We start from the raw sequence: 19,188 nt of genomic DNA on the forward strand, positions 1-19,188 counted from the left end.
CACCCTACCCACAGGAGACCGGGGTTCACGGTGGTTAAATGACTGTCCCAGGGCCATGTAGCTGGTAAGCAGGAGAGTCTCTCACTTCTTGCCTAACATTCCCCAGTGGCTCCTTCTTACCTTCAGAAAAAAGCTCCAATACTCAGCAGAGCATCTCAGGTGCCCCAGCACAGGTACCCCCTCAGGACTCACTTCCTTCTAAGGCCCAAAGGGACTCTGCACTATCCCCATGCAGAACTGGGGAAAGTCCTGGGACAGACACGCTTCCCCACAATTCCATGGTGTATGCTTCCCCGTCTGCCTCCACAAACTGTGGCTAATTCCTCCTTGTCCTTTAAGATCCACAGAAACCAAAAGACTTGATAACCCCTAACAAAAATCTATCCTAAGACAATAAACACATGCGAAAAGATATCTGCTCAAAAATAGTTATTTTATATACAATTATTCATGAAAGTAAAAAATTAGAAACAACCTAAATGTTCAGAAATATGGAAAACATTTAACAATTATACTATCTCCCTATTTAGGTATACCAGTACAGCCACATTTGGGGTATTTTTTGTTTGTTTTGTTTTTTGGATTTTCAGCAAAAAGTCTCGACCAAATCACTATAAATCAGTGGTTCTAACCTGACACGCCATGGCTGACTGCTGTGATTCCTTAATCCAAACCAAAAGCCAAACCTGTTGCCATTGAGTAGACTCTGACTCACAGCAAAACCGCATGTATTACATAGCAGAACTCCTCCACAAGATTTTCTTTGCTGAAATCTTCAAGGAAGCAGATCACCCCACCTTTCTTCCACAGTACCATACTTGAGATGAGCAGTGGACCTGAATCCTTAATAGGACATTTTCCTTGATGGATGAAGTTTACTTTTGCTACAACTATGATTCACACTGTTAATGTTGAGCCAGGCTGCACATCATTTCTGTGTGGTACAGGGTACGACTTGATACATATAAAGAAACAAAGAAACTGTACGCGTTCACTAGGACCTGCAAGAAGTTTGCCTCCTGAGTATCCGAGAGTGATCAGAGCAGTAACTGTTCTACTCAAACAGTGATCAGTACAACAGTGTAGCTAACATACATGCAACCTAATTCTTTCCGATGTGCAGGCAAAAATACTAGTACTCATCAGAATCCCACGGTACTTGATAGGGTTATGCTGAAACAAACCTCCAAATTTCAGGTTTCGTTTTCACCCATATAACTATTCCAATGGTGGTGTTCCTGATCAACAGGTGGTTTTCCTCCACACGGTGATCCAGGGACCCAGGCTCCTTCCAGCTGTGGCTCTTCTGCCCCTACAGCCTCCTGGCAACTGGAGAGAAAGAATGCAGAAACGTCCCACTGCTGCCTTTGTCCGCACGTGACACACATCACTTCCTGTTCTGTACTTGGCCTGCAAGTGACACACCACACCGAGCCATTCTGGTCATAGGGTCCCACCTAGCGCAAGAGGTGCTGGGAACATAATCCCTGGCTGAGCAGCCACTTCCCAGAGACAATGTTACACTATAGAAGGAGGGGAAACCCTGGCGGTGCAGAGGTTAAGAGATACGGCTGCTAACCAAAAGATGGGCAGTTCAAATCCACCACCAGGTGCTCCTTGGAAACTCTATGGGGCAGTTCTACTCTGTCCTTACACGGTCGCTATGAGGCAGTTTTTTGGTTTTATAAAAGGAGGAACACACATTTCTGTTAGATGGCCTGCCCTCTCTGCTGCAGCCACCAGCCCCCAGAAAGGTTGAGAACCACCAGAGAGTGGGGTTTTGTGGTTATGCCATATGAAGAAGTAGGAAAGTACCCAGTGAAACAATCCCTCTTGCTCCCAGCATTTCATGCACTGGAACCCCATCGGCCTGGCCCTCTTCCTTCCAGACAGCACGCTGGCTTGAGCCTCTGTTCCCATTTCCTCTGATGGCCATTCACTCTGCAGCTCTCCGCAGCTCATCCCTTCACCCCCTGCAACAGCACCATCCTTCCTGGCAGCTCTGGCTAGGCGCTGGTCTCTGACCTCACTGCATGCATGCAGTTTTACAAGGCACAAGTACTTTCTGACAAAGACGTGCCTGGGACCTCCTCTCCTAGAAAAGGATTACAGGCACGGCAGACTTAGAGCTGTATGGACCAACGGGAACATGAAATTAACAAGCCACAGGAGGGCAGGGATAGCATCCAGCACGCTGACCATTTTCCCCACTGTACCTTCAGTACTTAGCACAGTGTTTCAGACACCCAAGTTCCTGCCCTCTTGGGAAGCTGGACCCACGAGGGCCTCCAAGTCCTCACAGTCCCGCTGGCAGGCTGGAAAGAGAGAGGACAGAAGGCACAGCGTAGGTAAAAAGTAACTTGCTGAATGAAAAAACATACAGGAATGAGCGAATGTACAATCACACTCTTAATAAATATTTAATGACATAGAAAACAGTAAAGATAAAGTATGACATGATAAAAGTAGAATAATTTTATAATCGGTGTAATCATAAATATGGAAATATATGTATATATGCGTAAGACTTGAAGGCAATACATAAAGATATTGATCTTTGGTTCATGGGTTTACAAATTATTTTATTTTTTATATATTGCTATATTTTCCAGATCTTCTATAATAAGAATGTAATCTTTTTATAATCAGATTTAGAAATCACAGTGTTATTGCTTCCAGGTAGCTCAAACAACTACATTGTTGTTAGTTGCTGTTGGGTAAATTCTGACTCATGGTGACCCCGTGTGCGCACAGGAGAACTGTGCTCCATGGGGTTTTCAAGGCCGTGATCGTTCGGGAGCAGATCACCAGGCCTTTCTTCCAAGGCCCCTTTGGGTGGGTTTGAACTGCCAACCTTTTGGGTAGTAGCTGAGCTCTTACCCATTTGCACCACCTACGCACTCCTGTGTTATTGTGACTTTTAACGCATCTGTCAAATGTTGCCTTCTCCAAAAATCATCCTGCGACTATGTCAGGGTGACTTGGAGGCCCTCCCTTAATGTTCCCACAGTGTCCGGAATACATTCCTCTGCCATTCACTAATCGCACTAGATTTCAATTGTTTGCTTATCTCTCTCCCAATAAGACTTGGAGCTCCCCCGACACCCTTTTAGCTCAGTACTGAAGTCACTCCTAACGTTCACCCTTCAGCCAAAGATCAGACAGCCCCAAAAAACAAAAGGAGACTAATGGGGCACAACAGTCCAGGGACGAGGACTAGAAGGCAGGAGGGGACAGGAAAGCTGGTGATAGGGAACCCAAGGTTGAGAAGGGAGAGTGTTGACATGTCGTGGGGTTGGTAACCTTTGTCATAAAACAATATGTGTACTGTTTACTGAGAAACTACTTCTTCTGTAAACCTTCATCTAAAGTACAATTAAAACAAGAAAAGAGAGAGAGAGACTTGGAGCTCTTTGAGGAAAGGAACTGGTTCTTTAATCTCTGAATCCCCAGGGCCTAGCACATGCAGTATGCATTCCGAAAGGTTTATAGACCAAATGAAGAAATTAAACGAGTAAACTGTGGCTGTGCGCCGTTCGGTAGATTCCAACTCCTAGTGACCTAATGTGACAAAGTAGAACAGGACTGCCCCATAGGGTTTCCTAGGCTGTAGTCTTTACAGGAGCAGATCGCCAGGTCTTTTCTCCGCGGAGTTGCTGGTGGGTTCGAAACGCCAACCTTTCGGTTAGCATCAGAGAGCTTAACCACTCCACCACCAGGGCCCCTAAATGAGTAAGCAGGGGTATACCAGCTCAAGTTCTCTCATTCTGAATCCAGTTGTGTCTTTCCTGGGACAAAAGGGACCCAGGATCCTCTCCACTGGTGACTGTAACCTGAGGCCTGGGATGAACTTGGGAAGTACACGGGAAGATTCTGAAGAACTGTCCCCTGGAATAGTCAGCACCAGAGGAAGCAAGAGCTGAATTCCAAGTTGGATTTTCCTGGCAATAGTAAAACTTAAGTCACGTGGTGGTACTTGGAGGATTCCCTGAGTCTGCTCATTCCTTTGGGATCACTCACTCCTTCAGGATCTCCCTGGGAACGAAGTGTGAAGGAAAACCCCAGGGTTTGGGACTCAATCTTTCCTCCAATAGTTGATAGTTTGCATTAAACCCTAAACCACAATTAAAATTAATGTCTAAGGAGCGACAGCGGGTGGGAGGTAGAATCTGATAACAAACACTTAGGTCTTCTCTAAATTTCTACAAGAAATTTCTAAAGACTTTGAGGGTCGAGCACGCAGGCCAACTACAGAACAAAAAAGAGGTTTTGAAACTCAGGTTTTAACAATATCAGCCCAACCGAAGCTGAGCTATTGACCAAGTGAAGCCACATAAACCGTGAGGGGTAAATCCCTTGTTCAACAAAGGGTTTAAACGACCCCTACAGCTGACAAGCCAAACACCAACCTCCCTCCAGCACCACCGCGGGTCACGCGCGGGCAGAGAGGGCTGCTTCTCCAGGAAAGGCCCGCGGACCGGGGCCCCGGGCCGCGGAGACCCAGGACCGGCATCCCAGGACCTAATCTTACAACAAGTAAGTCTGCACTGAACGGCTTCTAGGTGGTTAGGATCCCACGTGCCCCTCCCTGCAGTGTCACCCAGAAAAAATAGTTTCTAGACCTGTAGGTTACCGGAGAAGCGCCGCGTACCGCTGCGCTGGGTCTGGGCCCGCGCGCCCCACCCGCAGAACGGCTGGATTCTTTGATTTCCACCCGCACCCACTTTCTAAAACCAAACCCGAGAGGAAGGGCGCGGCCGAGGGTGGGGATGGCCTGAACATTCCTACTTGAAGAGCCCTTTGCAGTAATACATGCTCACTTGGGACAGGAATGACAACAGTGAACCCCTTCTGAAAACCGAGAGCAGGGTGTGTGGGAGGCGCCCGGGGGGCGGGGGTGTGAACGGGGGGTGCAGGAAGAGGGAGGAGACAAGGGGTGCGGTGAGCGACGGCTGCAGCACCAGCCCCAGGCTCCTCCTGCTCCCCGCGCGCGGACTCGCGCCTCCGCCCTCTCCCCACCCGCCCCACGTACTAAGGCGCGGTGCCTGAGGCGCTCGTCTCACTGCCCTGCTTCCCCGCTCGCTGAGCGTCCGCGCCACGCCTCCCGGCCAAGGTGAGTGCCGCCGCGCCCGGCCCCGCGGCCAGGCGGCCGGCCCTCCTGCTGCCCGCAGCCCCGGCGCCTGCCTGGGGACAGCCCCCTGCCCCTGCCGCGCTGCCCCACCGGAGCCGGCTTGGCGGAGCCCGGGGCACCGCGCGCCTTGGCGGTGAGCCGCTGCTGGAGAACCGCTGCTCGGCGCTCCGGGCCACACCCAGGCGAGGCGCTGCGGCCGCCCCCAGACCTTCGCAGCTGCTGTGGGGTGCGCTCTGCTTACTACGGGACCTTGGTGTTGGTGCCCCTGGGCCTTTGCTCTCTCCTCCTTCTATTCTTTCTTTACGCCCACCTTTCCTACTTTTCGTCTCGTCTCCCGAGTTACCCGAACCCCGCTTCTGGCCCCCTGTCCCGGCCGGCCTGTGCGTTTCGTTGTGGGCTCCGGCCGCAGGCTGACCTCCGTCCCAGCGTTCGTAGCCCGCTCCGGCTAGGCGGCCCGAGCAGGCTTGGGAAGGGCTGGGGCGGGCTGGCAGCTTGCGGGGTCCCTTCCTAAAGGATACACCAGCCCCTGGCCAAGACAGATGCTTCAGGTTGCGCTTCCTGTTGTCTGCCAGACGGGGAGATTCTCACTGCTGCGGGAGGGGTGTCTACTTGTTTTCTTTATAAAGCAGGTTTTCTGTGGCTATTTGTTGTTGGGGGGGAGACTATGTGAAGTGATTCTCGACTGAATTCAGTTTTCCTGTCATCTTAATAAGTGGCACTGGAAAGAGGTGGGGGAAGAGGAGTTTTGACGAAAGGTCTCCTACCCCCAGCGCAGTGGGACGGAGACAGAGGCCTCAGGCCCTTGGTACCTCCTTCACAGCTTGACCTTGGCCAAAGAAATGGAGCTGCTTACCGCCCTGGAGACTGCATTGCCCAGCCTCCGTCTCCATCCACCTAACTGAAACCTGGGGCTTGCTGTCATGTTGAGTGGGGGTGGTGAGGAAAGCGAAGCCCCAGCCAACTCTGGACTACATTAAACCCCCCACCCTTCCCTCCCACGGGGAGCTGGAAGCATTCTGCAGGGCGGGGTTACCACCCAGGACTCCAGGATTCTCCTGGTGGCGGAGGGGCCTGTGACTCAGCTGTGAGACCATGTGGGTGTGGCCCTGCTGGTTCCAGATTCTCTGCAGATGGTTTGGACAGAACACTCCCTGAAGGAAAGAGGAACTGTGCCATCTTAGAGGACACTTCCTAGAGGAAGTGAGTCACACCAGGACTGACCAGCCAGCTGAAGGAGGGTGTCTTGACTGAACTGTACATGAGAGCGGTAATTAGATTGGCAGGGCATGGCAAGACTGCTGGCTAGGCTCTGGGCCTGCAGGCCACCTGGCAGCCCGCCTCAGCTTCACCTGGGAGGTAGCTTTTTTGTGAAGGGGTTTGCAGTGGCTGCAGATTTTTTGCCCCCTGCAGCTTGAGTTTAAACCTCCAAGAGTGGATTTTTATATCTTGCGCTTAGAGGCGAGGCCAGCCCCATGGAAATACCCTGTCAGTGATCTTTGCCTCTAACGTGGTTTCAGCAAATTGCAAAAGATAATGCCAAAAAAAAAAAAAAGAGAGAGAGAGAGAGAGAGAATGCCAGAGGTTGGGGCAGGAATGAGTTCATGCAACTTATTAGAAATGTCTTCATCAGCCCTGCCCCCACAGCTGCCTATCTGGTTTCTGTTTAATCATCCCCTTCTCCTTGACAGCCAGAGGCTAGTTCTTCATTATGGCCCTTGATCCACCATTTGAAGCATCTTATTTCAGTGTTTGGCATTTTCTTGAGAGTCTCCTGGGTATAATTGATGTCTAGGTCATGCTCACCCCTGGTTTTCCTGGATCCAGCAGCCCTTTTCCTCCCATGTCTGGCCTCTGGCCAGCCTCTCGGGCAGCGGCCACGGTGAGGTCAGGCCTTGGCTGGGTGGAGCTGAGACTGGAGGCCTCTGCTTTCCACTGACAGATCCAAAACTGTGGCTTTTTTAGAGCACTGCCCACTTGGTATGCCCTGGGACACAGTCCAGTCTTTTCACACGTAAAGATGAGGGAAACAATGGAACTCTTTCAGAGTTATAATGTCTAATTAGCATTCAGAGCACTGGGAACACTGGATTGAAATTTTCAGATCTTTAAGCTTCTCATTTTCCCAGGGAGATAATTTAGGAATCTCCCATCCAAAGCCAGAACAATGAATTGACTTATTTATAGCAATTTTCAGGCTTCCTGTCCCTTCACTAAATAGCTGCCACCTACCCCCACTTGTCACAATGGCTATTGTAGGCTGATTCAGGCGGATGCCTGATAACTCTTCAGGGAAAAATGGATGTACTTGGTTGGGGCCAAGGAGGCTTCAAGTTCTTTCTTCCTCTTGGATCACATCTGGAATTTATGCTTTGCTGCCCACTTCGTTGGTGGGCAAGTTTTATTTGGTAAGAGGTGAGAGAGACAGCCTAGAGCCACACCTGTTGCCTCAGCCCATTATTTTTCTGAATTCCCTTTAAGGGATCAAATTCAAGAAATAGTTTCTGGTTCAGTTTTCAAAAAAGAAAAAAAAAATTTGTGCGTTCAGAATTCCCTAAGCAAAAGGAAGGAAACCTCAAATACAGTTTAAATACCAGATTTTTGTTATCACTGCCAGCTAGTTTCTGGGTGGTCTGTAAGAAAACAAGGGTCTGGATGAGACATAGAGGAGCAGAGTGAATCAGGCCTGTTGCTCTTGAGAAGTGTCCTCTTTGAAATTCTGACTGGATCTGGGCATAGGTCCAGAGCAAGCATTTGGGATTATTCAGGGCAGACACTTCTCTACCGAGGCCTCTTGCTCCTGGCTGCTTCCAGGATGGTCAGATCTTACATTGTCCATTTCACGCTTTTTCATGTTGAGGAGGCATTGTGCAGGCAGGGCAGTGGCTACTGGGATCCCGCTCAAGTAGCCCACAGGCTAATGAGGAAACAGAAATACAAATAACTAGAATTCAGGACAGACGGTTAAATAGTATGCCATGAGCTGGTGAACTCAGAGGCAAGAACCAGGGAGTGTGTGTGTGTGTATGTGTGTGTGTGTGTGTTAGTGTCTGTCCATCTGTCCCTTAGTACCTGACACCACGCCAGGACATGTAAAGTGGGTGCTCAGTGTGGAGAACCAAAAAGGGAAACTGAATTCCCACTACAGTGACTAAATTTATGGTGTCTAGAATTCTCTTCTATAGAGAAAATTACCTAGAGAGGACTGCAGCTTTCCAGACCTCGACTCTTAAGTCTCGTTGCCCTCACAAACAAATACAGGCCATATCCAAGCATCAGAGCAAAACGATTTAACAAGAGGTACGTGAACAGAGATGGTTATATCCCATGGAGCTCACCGGTGAGGTAGCAGAGCTAGAGGCGCAGAAAGTAGAAGGTGGGACGAACGAAACGTGAGAAAACACCGAGTTCGAGAGAAGTCATGGCAGGGTCTGACCAGACCTGTTTGGCAGGACTCGTTTTTTTCCCTTGCGTGTGGAATGCGCTTCTCTCTGTGCTCGACTGTTCCATTGCTAGGGGAGCCCTTTTGGGGCCCCTCTCTGGCCCTTCCAGCTCCCGCGTGGTCTCGCTCAGCTCTGAGCCCCCAGGTTTTCAGCCCAGTCCTGGGTGATCACACCGGGACTTAGCTCCTGCTGACGGGTCATTTGCTTCATTCATCCGCTTGTTTAGCCAACAGTTCTTTCGTGGTTAACAGATAAAAGCAGAATAATTGGCAGTTCTTGACCATGAGGGACGTAAGTCTAAGACAGAGAGGCTGACAGGTAGACCATGACATGTGATCAAGTGATTAGGTGCAGGGGGAAGTGGGGGGGCCAGAGAGGACGCTGCTGCCTCTAAGCCCCAGTCTCAAGGCTCTCCCATCAGTGGATCCACCCAGGAAGCAGGAGGCCCACCCTTGCCCAGGAGTGGAGAGTGTGGGGTGGCTCGGGGGATGGAAACGCCAGGCAAGTCCCAAAAGAACTGCTTCTTTAGCAACCAAAGGGCAGTGCTGCAGCCAGGCCCTGCCCCTCCAGACCACGCCCCTCCAGGCCACGCCCAGCCGCGCCGCGTCCAACCACGCCACGCCACGCTAGGCCAGGCCCCGCCCCGCCAGGCCAGGCCCCGCCCAGCCGCGCCCCGCCTGGCCCTGCCACGCCCAGTCCCGCCCGCTAGGCCACGCCCCCAGCCAGGCCACGCCCAGCCCCAGAAGGGAGGGCGGTGCCACGCTGACTCAGGGGGGAGCAGCTGCGAGCGAGAAAAAGGTCCACGGAGAAGGGTACGTGTCCTCCGAGGTGATTCAGCCACTTGCCACTAGAGGACGAAGTCGTGGTCACAGTGTTTCCCCACCTTTTCCTTAGTCTTCAACCAGTGTGCCCGCTCCTCCTTCAAAGCAGAGTTCCTTGGTAGCCCTGGTCAGTACAGTGAGGTGAGACCACTTTAAAAGCCTCATTTCACCTTCACGATCTAACATCTCCCGGACAGCCTCCGCTCTGCATTCTTATTGCAAAAGGTCTCCTGACAAATAGGACGTCAGCTGGCTGCTGTGTTCACAACCCATTTGCTGAATAAGGCTGCCGGGGGTGGGGGGAGGGACCCTTGGGGCAGCCATATGGCTTCACTTGATGAGCGTGGCTAAGGAAGCGATGGGACTGGAGTGACCTGAGACCTGAGCCCTCTCAGGGCTTGTCAGACTGGTCGGGAAGAAGATATTCAAGGTGGCTAGGATTTCCTCATATTCCAACTTGTATTTCTTAGAAGTTCTTGAATTAGCCTCTCTTCCTATCTTAAGGGATCATGCCCTACTGCGGAACCCTGGGGGTGCCGTGGTTACGCGTTTGGATGCTAACCAAAAGGTGGGCAGTTCCAATCCCCCCAACGCTCCTTGGAAACCCTGTGGGGCAGTTCTCCTGTCCTATAGGGTTGCTATGAGTCGGAATCCACTGGAGGGCAGTAGGTTTGGTTTTTTTGTTTTTGCCCCACTGCAAGGAGCCCTGGTGGCGCAGTGGTTAAAGCTCTTGGCTGGTAACCAAAAGGTCGGTGGTTGGAACCCACCAGCCGCTGGAGAGAGAGATGTGGCAGTCTGCTTCCATAAAGATTTACAGCCTTGGATACCCTGTGGGGCACTTCTCCTCTGTCCTGTAGGGTGGCTATGAGTCGGAATGGATGGACTCCGCGGCAGTAGGATTGGTTCCTTTTGCCCAACTGCAGAGTCCCTGGGTGGCACAAATCGTTAAGTGCTTGGCTGCTAACTGAAAGGTTGGTAGTTGAAATCCACCTAGAGGCACCTCCGAAGAAAGGCCTGGTGGTCTATTTCCAAAGATCACAGCTCACGGCCTATTCTTGAGCCACTGAAAACCCTATGGAGCACAGTTCTACTCTGCAACACATGGGGTCGCCATGAGTCGGCATCAGCAACTGGTCTACTCTGCCCCGTTCCCTTTCTTACTTCTCTGGTAGTGCACTCTGGGTTTCCTTCTGCTGTGCCCCGAGAAGAAGGTAATGCCCCACAGCACATTCCAACTTCTACGATCTTTGGGAATTGGTAGTGAAGTGCTCTGCCACTCTGAGCTTAGGCACAGGTATTTTTAAACATCTGTGACATCCAGCTCCTTCCCTGAGGTATTTAACAGCTGGGGTGGGATTCCATGTCCATCTTCCCTACGTGACCCACTCAGTTCATCTCTCTCAAAGCACACACATGGCTAGACTTGGAGAAGCAAGCCAGGCAAGGCAGACTCCAAGTCCACCGCCATCTGAAACCCATCTGGGGAATGGCCAATCAGCCAGATCTGGGGGTAGGAAGACAAAGGAAAGGGTGTGGTTTCTGCTGGTGTTCATCTCACAGTGGACTTTGCTCCTCCCCCCAAGAGAATCGCCTTCCAGATGAATCATGCCGGGTTCTGGTTATAGCATTGTCTAGAGTAGCACATTCTTTGGCATGCTGGTGCCCGTACTTTTCTGGGGATTCAGGGGTAGAGTTTACAATTCTTAAGTGTAACGGCTCAATCCTCGTGTTCACCAACTCCACCTTCTCTGCAAAGGGCAGCATTCAGCCTTCTCTGTTGAACCTGCATCTGTCAGCAGCAGGACCCAGGTAGAAAGCATGCCTCACGCTCCTGTTAGCACCCTTCCATGGGGAAAGATGCCAGCCTCTCCTTCAACCTGTGCTCAAAGTCCATTCTTGGGACTTTTGCAGGGGGAGGGAAAGTGGGAGTGGTATATTACAGTCTTTGTTTAAATTCACCTGTTTCCTATCCAGTAGTGATTTTAGGTTCTTTCCTTTCGTTCTTTCTCTGTCCCCTTCAGTCTAAGCTGATGGGTTTTCTGCTGCGGTAGTCGGTTAGATCCATCAGTCGCAGGCTTAAACTCTTTAACAAAAGATTGTGTAGCCACGTCCTTGTTGGACATTCTAGGACATGTGTCCTTAGTTGGTACAGCAGAATTTTCCAAATCTTTAAGTTCTGTTTTCATTTTGCACAGTTCATTTTTAAGTCCATCTCTTTCCTCTCGCATTTTACTGTAAGTGGCAAGGAGAAACCACGTGGACTGTTTATTAAGATCTTGCTTAGAAGTCTCATTAGCCAGATATCCAAGTTCATCACTTATACATTCTACCTGCCACCAAACATTTGAACATGATTCAGACAAGTTCTTTGCCACTGCATAAAAAGTATTGCCCTTCCTTCACTGTCCAACCACGTTCTTCATTTTCTTTTAAAGCCTCACCAGAAGCACATTTAACGTCCACATTTCTAGCAACATTCTGTTGCTGCTGTCATATGTATTCTCTAAGATGACAGAGACTTTCTCTATAGCTTTTCTTACTTCTGAGCCCTCACCAGAATCACCTTTGATGTCCATGATTCTACCAACAGTCTTTTCAAGGCAATCTAGGTTTTTACTATTAGGCACCTTAAAACTCTTCCAGCCTCTACCCATTACTCAATTCCAAAACCACTTCCACATTTTAGGTGTCTGTTAGAGCAGCACCCTACTCTTCTGGTACCAAATTCTGTCTTAGTTATCTAGTGCTGCTATAACAGAAATACCACAAGTGGATGGCTTTAACAAACAGAAATTTATTCTCTCACGGTTTAGGAGGCTAGAAGTCCGAATTCAGGGTGCCGGCTCTAGGGGAAGGCTTTCTCTGTCAGCTCTGGAGGAAGGTCCTTGTGTCTTCTGAGCTTCTGCTCCTAGGTGATCTTCATGTGGCTTGGCACCTCTCTTCCCCCATCTCCCCTCTGCTTGCTTGTTTAGTCTCCTTTATATCTCAAAAGAGATTGACTCAAGATACACCTTACATTAATCCTGCCTCATTAACATAACAAAGACAACCCATTCCCAAATGGGATTATAGCCACAGGCTAGAGGTTAGGATTTACAACACGTATTTTGGTGGAACATAACTCAATCCATAACAGTGATGTTAGCCAAGGATATTCTATTCTCACCAAAGCATTCCTTCCAATTAAACAAAAATGCATTGAGCTCCTATTAAGTACCAGTCACTGGGTGTGAATGAGACATACTCCTCCAGATCATTATACCTGAATATGATGACCAGACAGGTTTCCTTTCTTATAAACCCTTCATGATGAAAAGCTCTTGCTCTCCCACCTCACCCCAGACTGTGAGAGCAGCTCTTCTGTTGAGGGCTGCAAAAAATATATTGGCCCCGAGGATTTAGGATTTACTGTTAGTTGTACCTTCTCAAGGGAATGAGATAATGGACTTTGGGTAACTTTTATTGGGATGGGACTAATGCATTTTACTGCGGGGGATGCAAATGTCTTTATCGCAATGAATGGCAAGTACAGAGCTTTAATAAAGAATACATACCTAGCAGACAAAGTCATTTGTAACCAGATTTCTAAACCCTAGGATCAGACTGACCAGGTTACTGAGTTAAGCTTTGCGGGTGAAGTTTTCACATTAACCACGCTTGACAGTGTAGGTGGTTGGTATTTAGCCACAGATGAGAACCCATTTATCAGCACCAAGAGAAATGATGAAATATCTGTTCTGTCAGAATGTGCTTTGTCACTTAAAAAGGGAGACACTGATCTTGCTTTTCCAAATGATTACCGTGTCTGTTCTTCATTAGGTGATTTATGAAGAATTGGCTGGCAGCGAGGTGAATCCCTCATTCAAAGCCCTAATACCTGAGGTGTCTATTTTCATTAGCAAGAGATCCCCAAAACTGGGGTGAATTGATTCTTAGATTTACAGCCAGAAAGGACCAAATGGGTCATCTAATCATCCTTCTTTCAAGTCGCATCGCAAGACTGGTGATACATGCAGCCTAAAAGTCAGCGTAAACCCTGTTTCTTTACATTCTTTAACAGGCTCCCACAGACCTCACCAAAATGCCGTCTCAAATGGAACATGCCATGGAAACAATGATGTTCACGTTCCACAGATTTGCTGGGGATAAAGGCTACTTGACCAAGGAGGACCTCAGAGTGCTGATGGAAAAGGAGTTCCCTGGATTTTTAGAAGTAAGTCCCGAAGGGCTCAGAAAAACCCAGGCAGAAAACTCAGTGCTTTTAGGCCCTGGTTCCATTCTCTCCCTCTTTCCTTCCCTTCCCTGTGTAGGTCACTACTAAAAAGGTATTTTCATTCATTTATTTATTAAACATAATTGAGTGCCTGCTATTGTTTGTAAGATCCTCTAAAGGGGATAAAAAAACTGAAGAAGACACAGTCCCTGCCCTCAAGGAGTTTACAGTCTGGAGTTGAAATACGACCACATACAAAGAACCATAATAGGAGGTGTTTGTTAGAGAAACTCCATCCAGAGTCATCTGTATCCATTGAGACAGCTGTTGCTGGAAGGAAGGCCTTTCTCAAGACAGCATCCACCCGGGGAGTGGCCCACCGAGGTCCATACGCCTGGAGTTAGAGATGCTGCATCCTGGTCACATTTCACTTCGAACAGCTTGAATCTCCCTTCTTAAATCCCTTCAGATCAAGGAATTTTTTTTTCCACCTTTTCCTAACTCTAATCTATAAAGGAACGGTGTCAAGGATCCACTGAAGGAGAACCAGGCTTCGCTCCAGAAATAACTGCTTGTCACACTGAAAATGCTGTGGGAACACAGGAGCAGAGTCTGAGCTGTGGCCTCAGCTTCATAGACAGAAGGATCCGTGAAGGCTAGTAGAAGACTCTGCCATCAGCTTAGATACATTGCTCAGGGCATTAGGCCACAGGGCACAGTTGTCGTTTTACATCGTAGACCCCTCGTAGAAGTTGACTGAAGGTAAAACGTTGCTTGACAAAATCTTAGATTGGAATTTAAGACCTCCTTTTCCTGCCACCGCTGTTATGGCTGCTTGGTGGTGAATATGCATTAGCCTAAGGGGTGAAGGGAATTGAAGGTAGAAGGCTGGGTCCTGCTTCTTGTCATCCGCTCAGTAAAGAGCGCATTAGTTAAGCCCCCGTCTCGTGTCAATAAATATGGGGCTTCATACAAAAAAAAAAACGAAACAAAACCAATAGCTGCCAAGTCAATTCCAGCTCATAGCGACACTATAGGACAGAGCAGAACTGCCCCATAGGGTTTTCAACGAGACGCTGGTGGATTCGAACTGCCCACCTTTTGGTTAGAAGCCCAGCTCTTAACCACTGCGTCACCAGGGCTTCATGGGGCTTTGTAGTGCACTATGATTTATGTCTCATTAATACCAGTTAAATAAACAGATAAAACTAGCCTAACTCAGAGCTGCAGCCAGCACAATGCTATCTCAAAATGAGTTAGATTATAGTTACTCTGTGTTTCTAGAGTCCTGTGATTTAGCCCCAGAATCCCTAGGTGGTGTAAATGAGTAAGGTGCTCGGCTGCTAATGGAAAGGCTGGCAGTTCGAATCCACCCAGAGGTGACTTGGAAGAATGGCCTGGCAGTCTACTTTCAAAAAATCAGCCGTTAAAAACCCTGTGGAGCACAGTTCTACTCTAACACGCATGGGGTCGCCGTGAGTCAGAGTCAACTCGACAGCAACTGCTTTTTTATGATACAGCCCCCGACCAGGGGTTAGAAGATCCAACTCTGCCCTAACTGATATTAGGCAGATTGCTTCAGGTCTCTGGGCCTTAGTTCCTTCCCCTGTGAAGTGAGAAGGCAGGGCATGATTATCTCCAAGGTTACATTCACTTTCTATGTTTCTTCAAGGCCAAGTGTAAAATGCAAGGACAGAATGTGTTCATTGTAAGCCTGCCCGTTACACGAACAAAGGCCTTCTCGATACACAAAACACTCGGAATCATGTTGCCATATAAGTTAGAAACCAGGATGACTATCATGTAAGACACAGACCTTTCCTCCCTGCAGACTTTGTAGCATGGGAAACATAAGGACGTGCATAGCAGGAAGTACCCTAGGGAGCAGGGTAGTTTACTGTAGGTGTGGGGTCGTAATTCCAGCCACACCTACACTCACCGCACTGACGGAACATTTTGTTTCTAAAACTGACGCCTTGTGTCATCCAAATTTTACTCGTTCTGACCACAGCCAGGAAGCTGAAGGTGAGGCCAGAATTAACGGAAACCTGCCAAAAGCAGAGCTAGCTGCAGAGAGCAGGTTTAATTGATTCCTTAGGGTAGCCGATTTGCAGTCCTTTTGTAGGAAATGCTGCTGCTTTTTCTTTCGGGACTTCTGAGTGCAATTTATAAACATCCAGTACATCTGAGACACTGTCAGTCCCTCACTTAGTGACACTGTTACTAGAGTTCATAAGTTCTTTATCTGAGCTACGTAACAACCCTGGCTGGCCATACCGCCCTCTCCAGTTGATAACATGGACCCACAGGAGAACCCGCACTTCTCCACATTTGACCAACAGCACCGTGGAAAGGAGTGATCAAGCCAGTCACCATGGAAACACGATGAAAACAAAGGGGATCTTACCTGCCCGTCTCAGACCCCCACACTTATACAAGGCATCGGGAGTCTTGAGAATGTGACTGTGTCACACATACTCATTTTGAAACCCGTCCAGTGTACAGTGTGCAGCCAAGAGTATAAGAGGGCATAGATGTATCAACTCATTAAAAAAAGGATCTGAGCAATACCCTAGTCCAACCTTCTCAATTCATATTTGATACACTAGGGCCCACTAACCTGTGTGACATACACAAGGTCACACAGTTCACACTCGCTTGGCCTCCGCTGTGCTAAGGACAAATGAGAGCTGTCTCTCCATCCTCTTCAAACCTGAAAACACCCCGTGACATCTTCAGCATCTCCGTCAAGTCCATGGGACAATGATCTGAAACTTACTTCCTAAATAATCTTATGAAAATTTTCTTAAAGGAGTTTCCCCATTTCAAGGATTTCACCATGCTATCAGGAATAAAGTTTACTAAGAGAATGTTAAGTAAACTACAAAATGGAGGATTTAGGATGGTTCTTAGGCAGAACTTGTGATTTTAAAAATGGTGGAAACAGTTAAACTGTAAACAGTGGAACTGGCCAGTCACAAGGCCACGTTGGGTTCTAAGTGTCAAGAGCCATGGATTAAACACGAGAAGACCTGCATCTAGGTTCTGTGGCACTGAATCTCCTCTTCCTAACGTACTAACATTTCTAAGGTTCCTACAGTTATATGAAAGACTGTCATAGGAACCTCCTTCCTAGCTTCAAACAAATAGGACTTTACTGACATGCTCCCACAAGACACAGAAATAATTCAGATGGCCTAAAACAGGAGTTCACCTAACTGGGAGACTGACACATGGTTGTTAGCAGTGCAGATCAGATAAGCTGGTCATTGCAACCACTGACTGATAGTTCTTACCTTTGTTCTTTTTTTCTTCCCCCAGAACCAAAAAGACCCTCTGGCCGTGGACAAAATAATGAAGGACCTGGACCAGTGCCGAGATGGCAAAGTGGGCTTCCAGAGCTTCTTTTCGCTAATCGCCGGGCTTACCATCGCGTGCAATGACTACTTCGTGGCACACATGAAGCAGAAAGGGAAGAAGTAGAAGTGGGCAGAGTGAAGGAGCCACTCCCACCCTGACAAGTTACCCCAAAGATGCTTACAGAATCTGCCCCACAGTGTCCCCCTGTATAAGGATTTCACGAGCAGATTGGGGCCCTTTAAAATACATACAAAGAAAATCCAGCTCCCATGCCACCAGTAGAGAAAGGAAAGTCAGCTACATGCCAGATAAGCTTTTGATTTCTATGTTGTTTGCATCCTCCTGCCCTCAATAAACAAATGCCTTTTTTAATAGCTAATCTAAGAGAGAACGTCTGTTCCTTCTGCAGGAATGTTTGTTCCCTTCTCCATTTCACCCAGAGCCAGCAGTCCCTTGGCCACAGCCCACTGCAGGACTGTCTCAAGAACCAGCAAAATGGAGACACTCTCAATTCAGACTTGAGGTCAAACTTCTCTAATTGATCCAACTTTGTAGCTGTTTCCGTAAAAAAAAAAAAATTGCCATCGAGTTGACTCCAACTGATGGTAACCCCATGTGTGTCAGGGTAGAATTGTGCTCCGTAGGGTTTTCAGTCACAGCTTTTTGGGAAGTAGATCACCAGGCCTTTCTTCTGAGGTGCCTTTGTGTGGACTGGAACCTCCAACCTTTCGGTTAGCAGCCCACCACTTTAAGGTTCAGGAATATATTCTAATTTCATAATTGCTGAGCACTGTCTTGCCTAGTTAAATCACTGCCTTTTCAACTTTCCATACCTACAATGTCCGAGTCTGTTTTTCATAGCTTTTAGCAAAGCTAGGGCGAAAATAAAGCCATTAAGAGAGCTAATCAAAAAGAGGAGACAGCCTCTAGTGGGACATCTCAGTAATAATAGCACATCAACATTTATTAAGTTAACCGGGGTAGGGGAGAGAAAATATCAAGTCATCTTCACAGTGCACACGTAGATTTGTAAAGATTCTGAAGCAATGCGTTATTCCCTGCAGATTACTCTGACCCTCTGACATTCAGAAAGGGGAGTCGTCCGGGTTGCTGTATCTGGGGTGTGTGTGTGTGTGTTGTGGGGGGGACACTTTCCTCACTTTAAAACCACTTCTCAAAGCAGTTAGAGAGCTCGCACAAGGAAAATAGAAATGGCGCTTAGGGTACGAAATCCTCCATGGCTCTCCCTGCCAACAAAAAACACAGATCTCACAATCTGACCTGCTGAAACAGCCGGCTAGGCTTCAGGGGCTGCAGCCTAATGGCTCCCAGAGGGCAAAGCTGCAGTGTTGCCAGCGGCCAGCCATTAGGAGGAACCATCTGGAAAATTCCACTGATTGTGCTCCGTGTCTGAGTTGTAAAATCAGATCCCGCCCCCTCCACACCCAGTGATGAAGGAAGAATGGAGAGCTGTGTAGAAAGTCATTCTGAACATGCCGCAGAAGTGACCCTGAAGAAACACCTCATTTTCTCTCTTGGGCCATTCCCTGTCCAAGCCCCTGAACATCAGTCAACTACCTGTAATTCTCTTCTACCCACCCCATCTCCCTGGGAAACCAAAGGCGAGTCCTTAAACCTCTCTCTCAATTTAACCAACTTAAAAGTGACTACTGAAATACCTTCCCCAACCCTCAACCCCAGAGGAATAGTTGTGAAGAGAAATTCATTCATTTGGCAAATTTTAGTGAAGGCTATTATGTGAATGGAAACCCTGGTGGCACAGTAGTTAAGAGCTTGGCTGCTAACCAAAAGGTCGGCAGTTGGAATCCACCAGGTGCTCCTTGGAAACACTATGGGGCAATTCCATTCTGTCCTATACGGTTGCTATGAGTCGGAATCCACTCAACAGCAACGCATCTGGATTTTTGATTTGGATTATGCGAATGGCACCAAGCAAAATTCTGTGACAAGTAAGAAGCATTTGTCCACAACGCCTGCTCAAGGCGGTTACAATCTAGGTTGGAAGATAATAGATAAAGCTGATAAAATGTTAAATAACACCAGCAGAGCACTGGCAAGGGAGAAACGTTGGCACCCTCAGTTGCTGTTGATAGGGATGTAACTTATACACCCTTTGGGGGAGGCAATACGTACCAAGATCCTTTAATACGTCTTCTTTGACCCAGTCTTTCTATTCCTAGGAATTATCTTTAAAAAGCAATC

At 48.3% G+C, this 19,188-nt stretch overlaps 1 protein-coding gene and 1 long non-coding RNA gene across 3 annotated transcripts; one reads left to right on the forward strand and one right to left on the reverse strand.

Moving 5' to 3' along the window:
• Positions 1–1,125: 1,125 nt before the first annotated feature.
• LOC111819041 (uncharacterized) lies at positions 1,126–2,263 on the reverse strand. Its single transcript, XR_002822846.1, has 3 exons — positions 2,217–2,263; positions 1,816–2,095; positions 1,126–1,329 (listed from the first exon to the last, which is right to left on the reverse strand). It is a non-coding gene; the product is annotated as an uncharacterized LOC111819041 (long non-coding RNA).
• A 2,744-nt stretch (positions 2,264–5,007) lies between these two features.
• S100A10 (S100 calcium binding protein A10) lies at positions 5,008–17,465 on the forward strand. Of its 2 annotated transcripts, none has more exons than XM_023724582.1 (3): positions 5,008–5,113; positions 13,453–13,605; positions 16,927–17,465. In XM_023724582.1, the coding sequence occupies exons 2-3, from the start codon at positions 13,474–13,476 to the stop codon at positions 17,086–17,088; spliced, it is 294 nt and encodes a 97-aa protein (XP_023580350.1). In that variant the 5' UTR covers positions 5,008–5,113; positions 13,453–13,473; the 3' UTR covers positions 17,089–17,465. The 2 variants fall into 2 exon arrangements, with proteins under 2 accessions (XP_023580350.1, XP_004389580.1); XM_004389523.2 differs by lacking the exon at positions 5,008–5,113 and adding an exon at positions 5,219–5,357 and having other exon boundaries at positions 16,927–17,088.
• The last annotated feature ends 1,723 nt before the right edge of the window (positions 17,466–19,188 follow it).

This window comes from Trichechus manatus, unplaced genomic scaffold, assembly GCF_000243295.1.
Source record: "Trichechus manatus latirostris isolate Lorelei unplaced genomic scaffold, TriManLat1.0 scaffold00250, whole genome shotgun sequence".
Lineage (NCBI taxonomy): Eukaryota > Metazoa > Chordata > Mammalia > Sirenia > Trichechidae > Trichechus > Trichechus manatus.

Bases quoted from the DNA above. Each gene is read 5' to 3' on its own strand.
- S100A10 (XM_023724582.1), top strand. From the start codon at position 13,474: ATGCCGTCTCAAATGGAACATGCCATGGAAACAATGATGTTCACGTTC. The intron at 13,606-16,926 runs GTAAGTCCCGAA...TTCTTCCCCCAG, and splicing joins AGTTCCCTGGATTTTTAGAA to AACCAAAAAGACCCTCTGGC.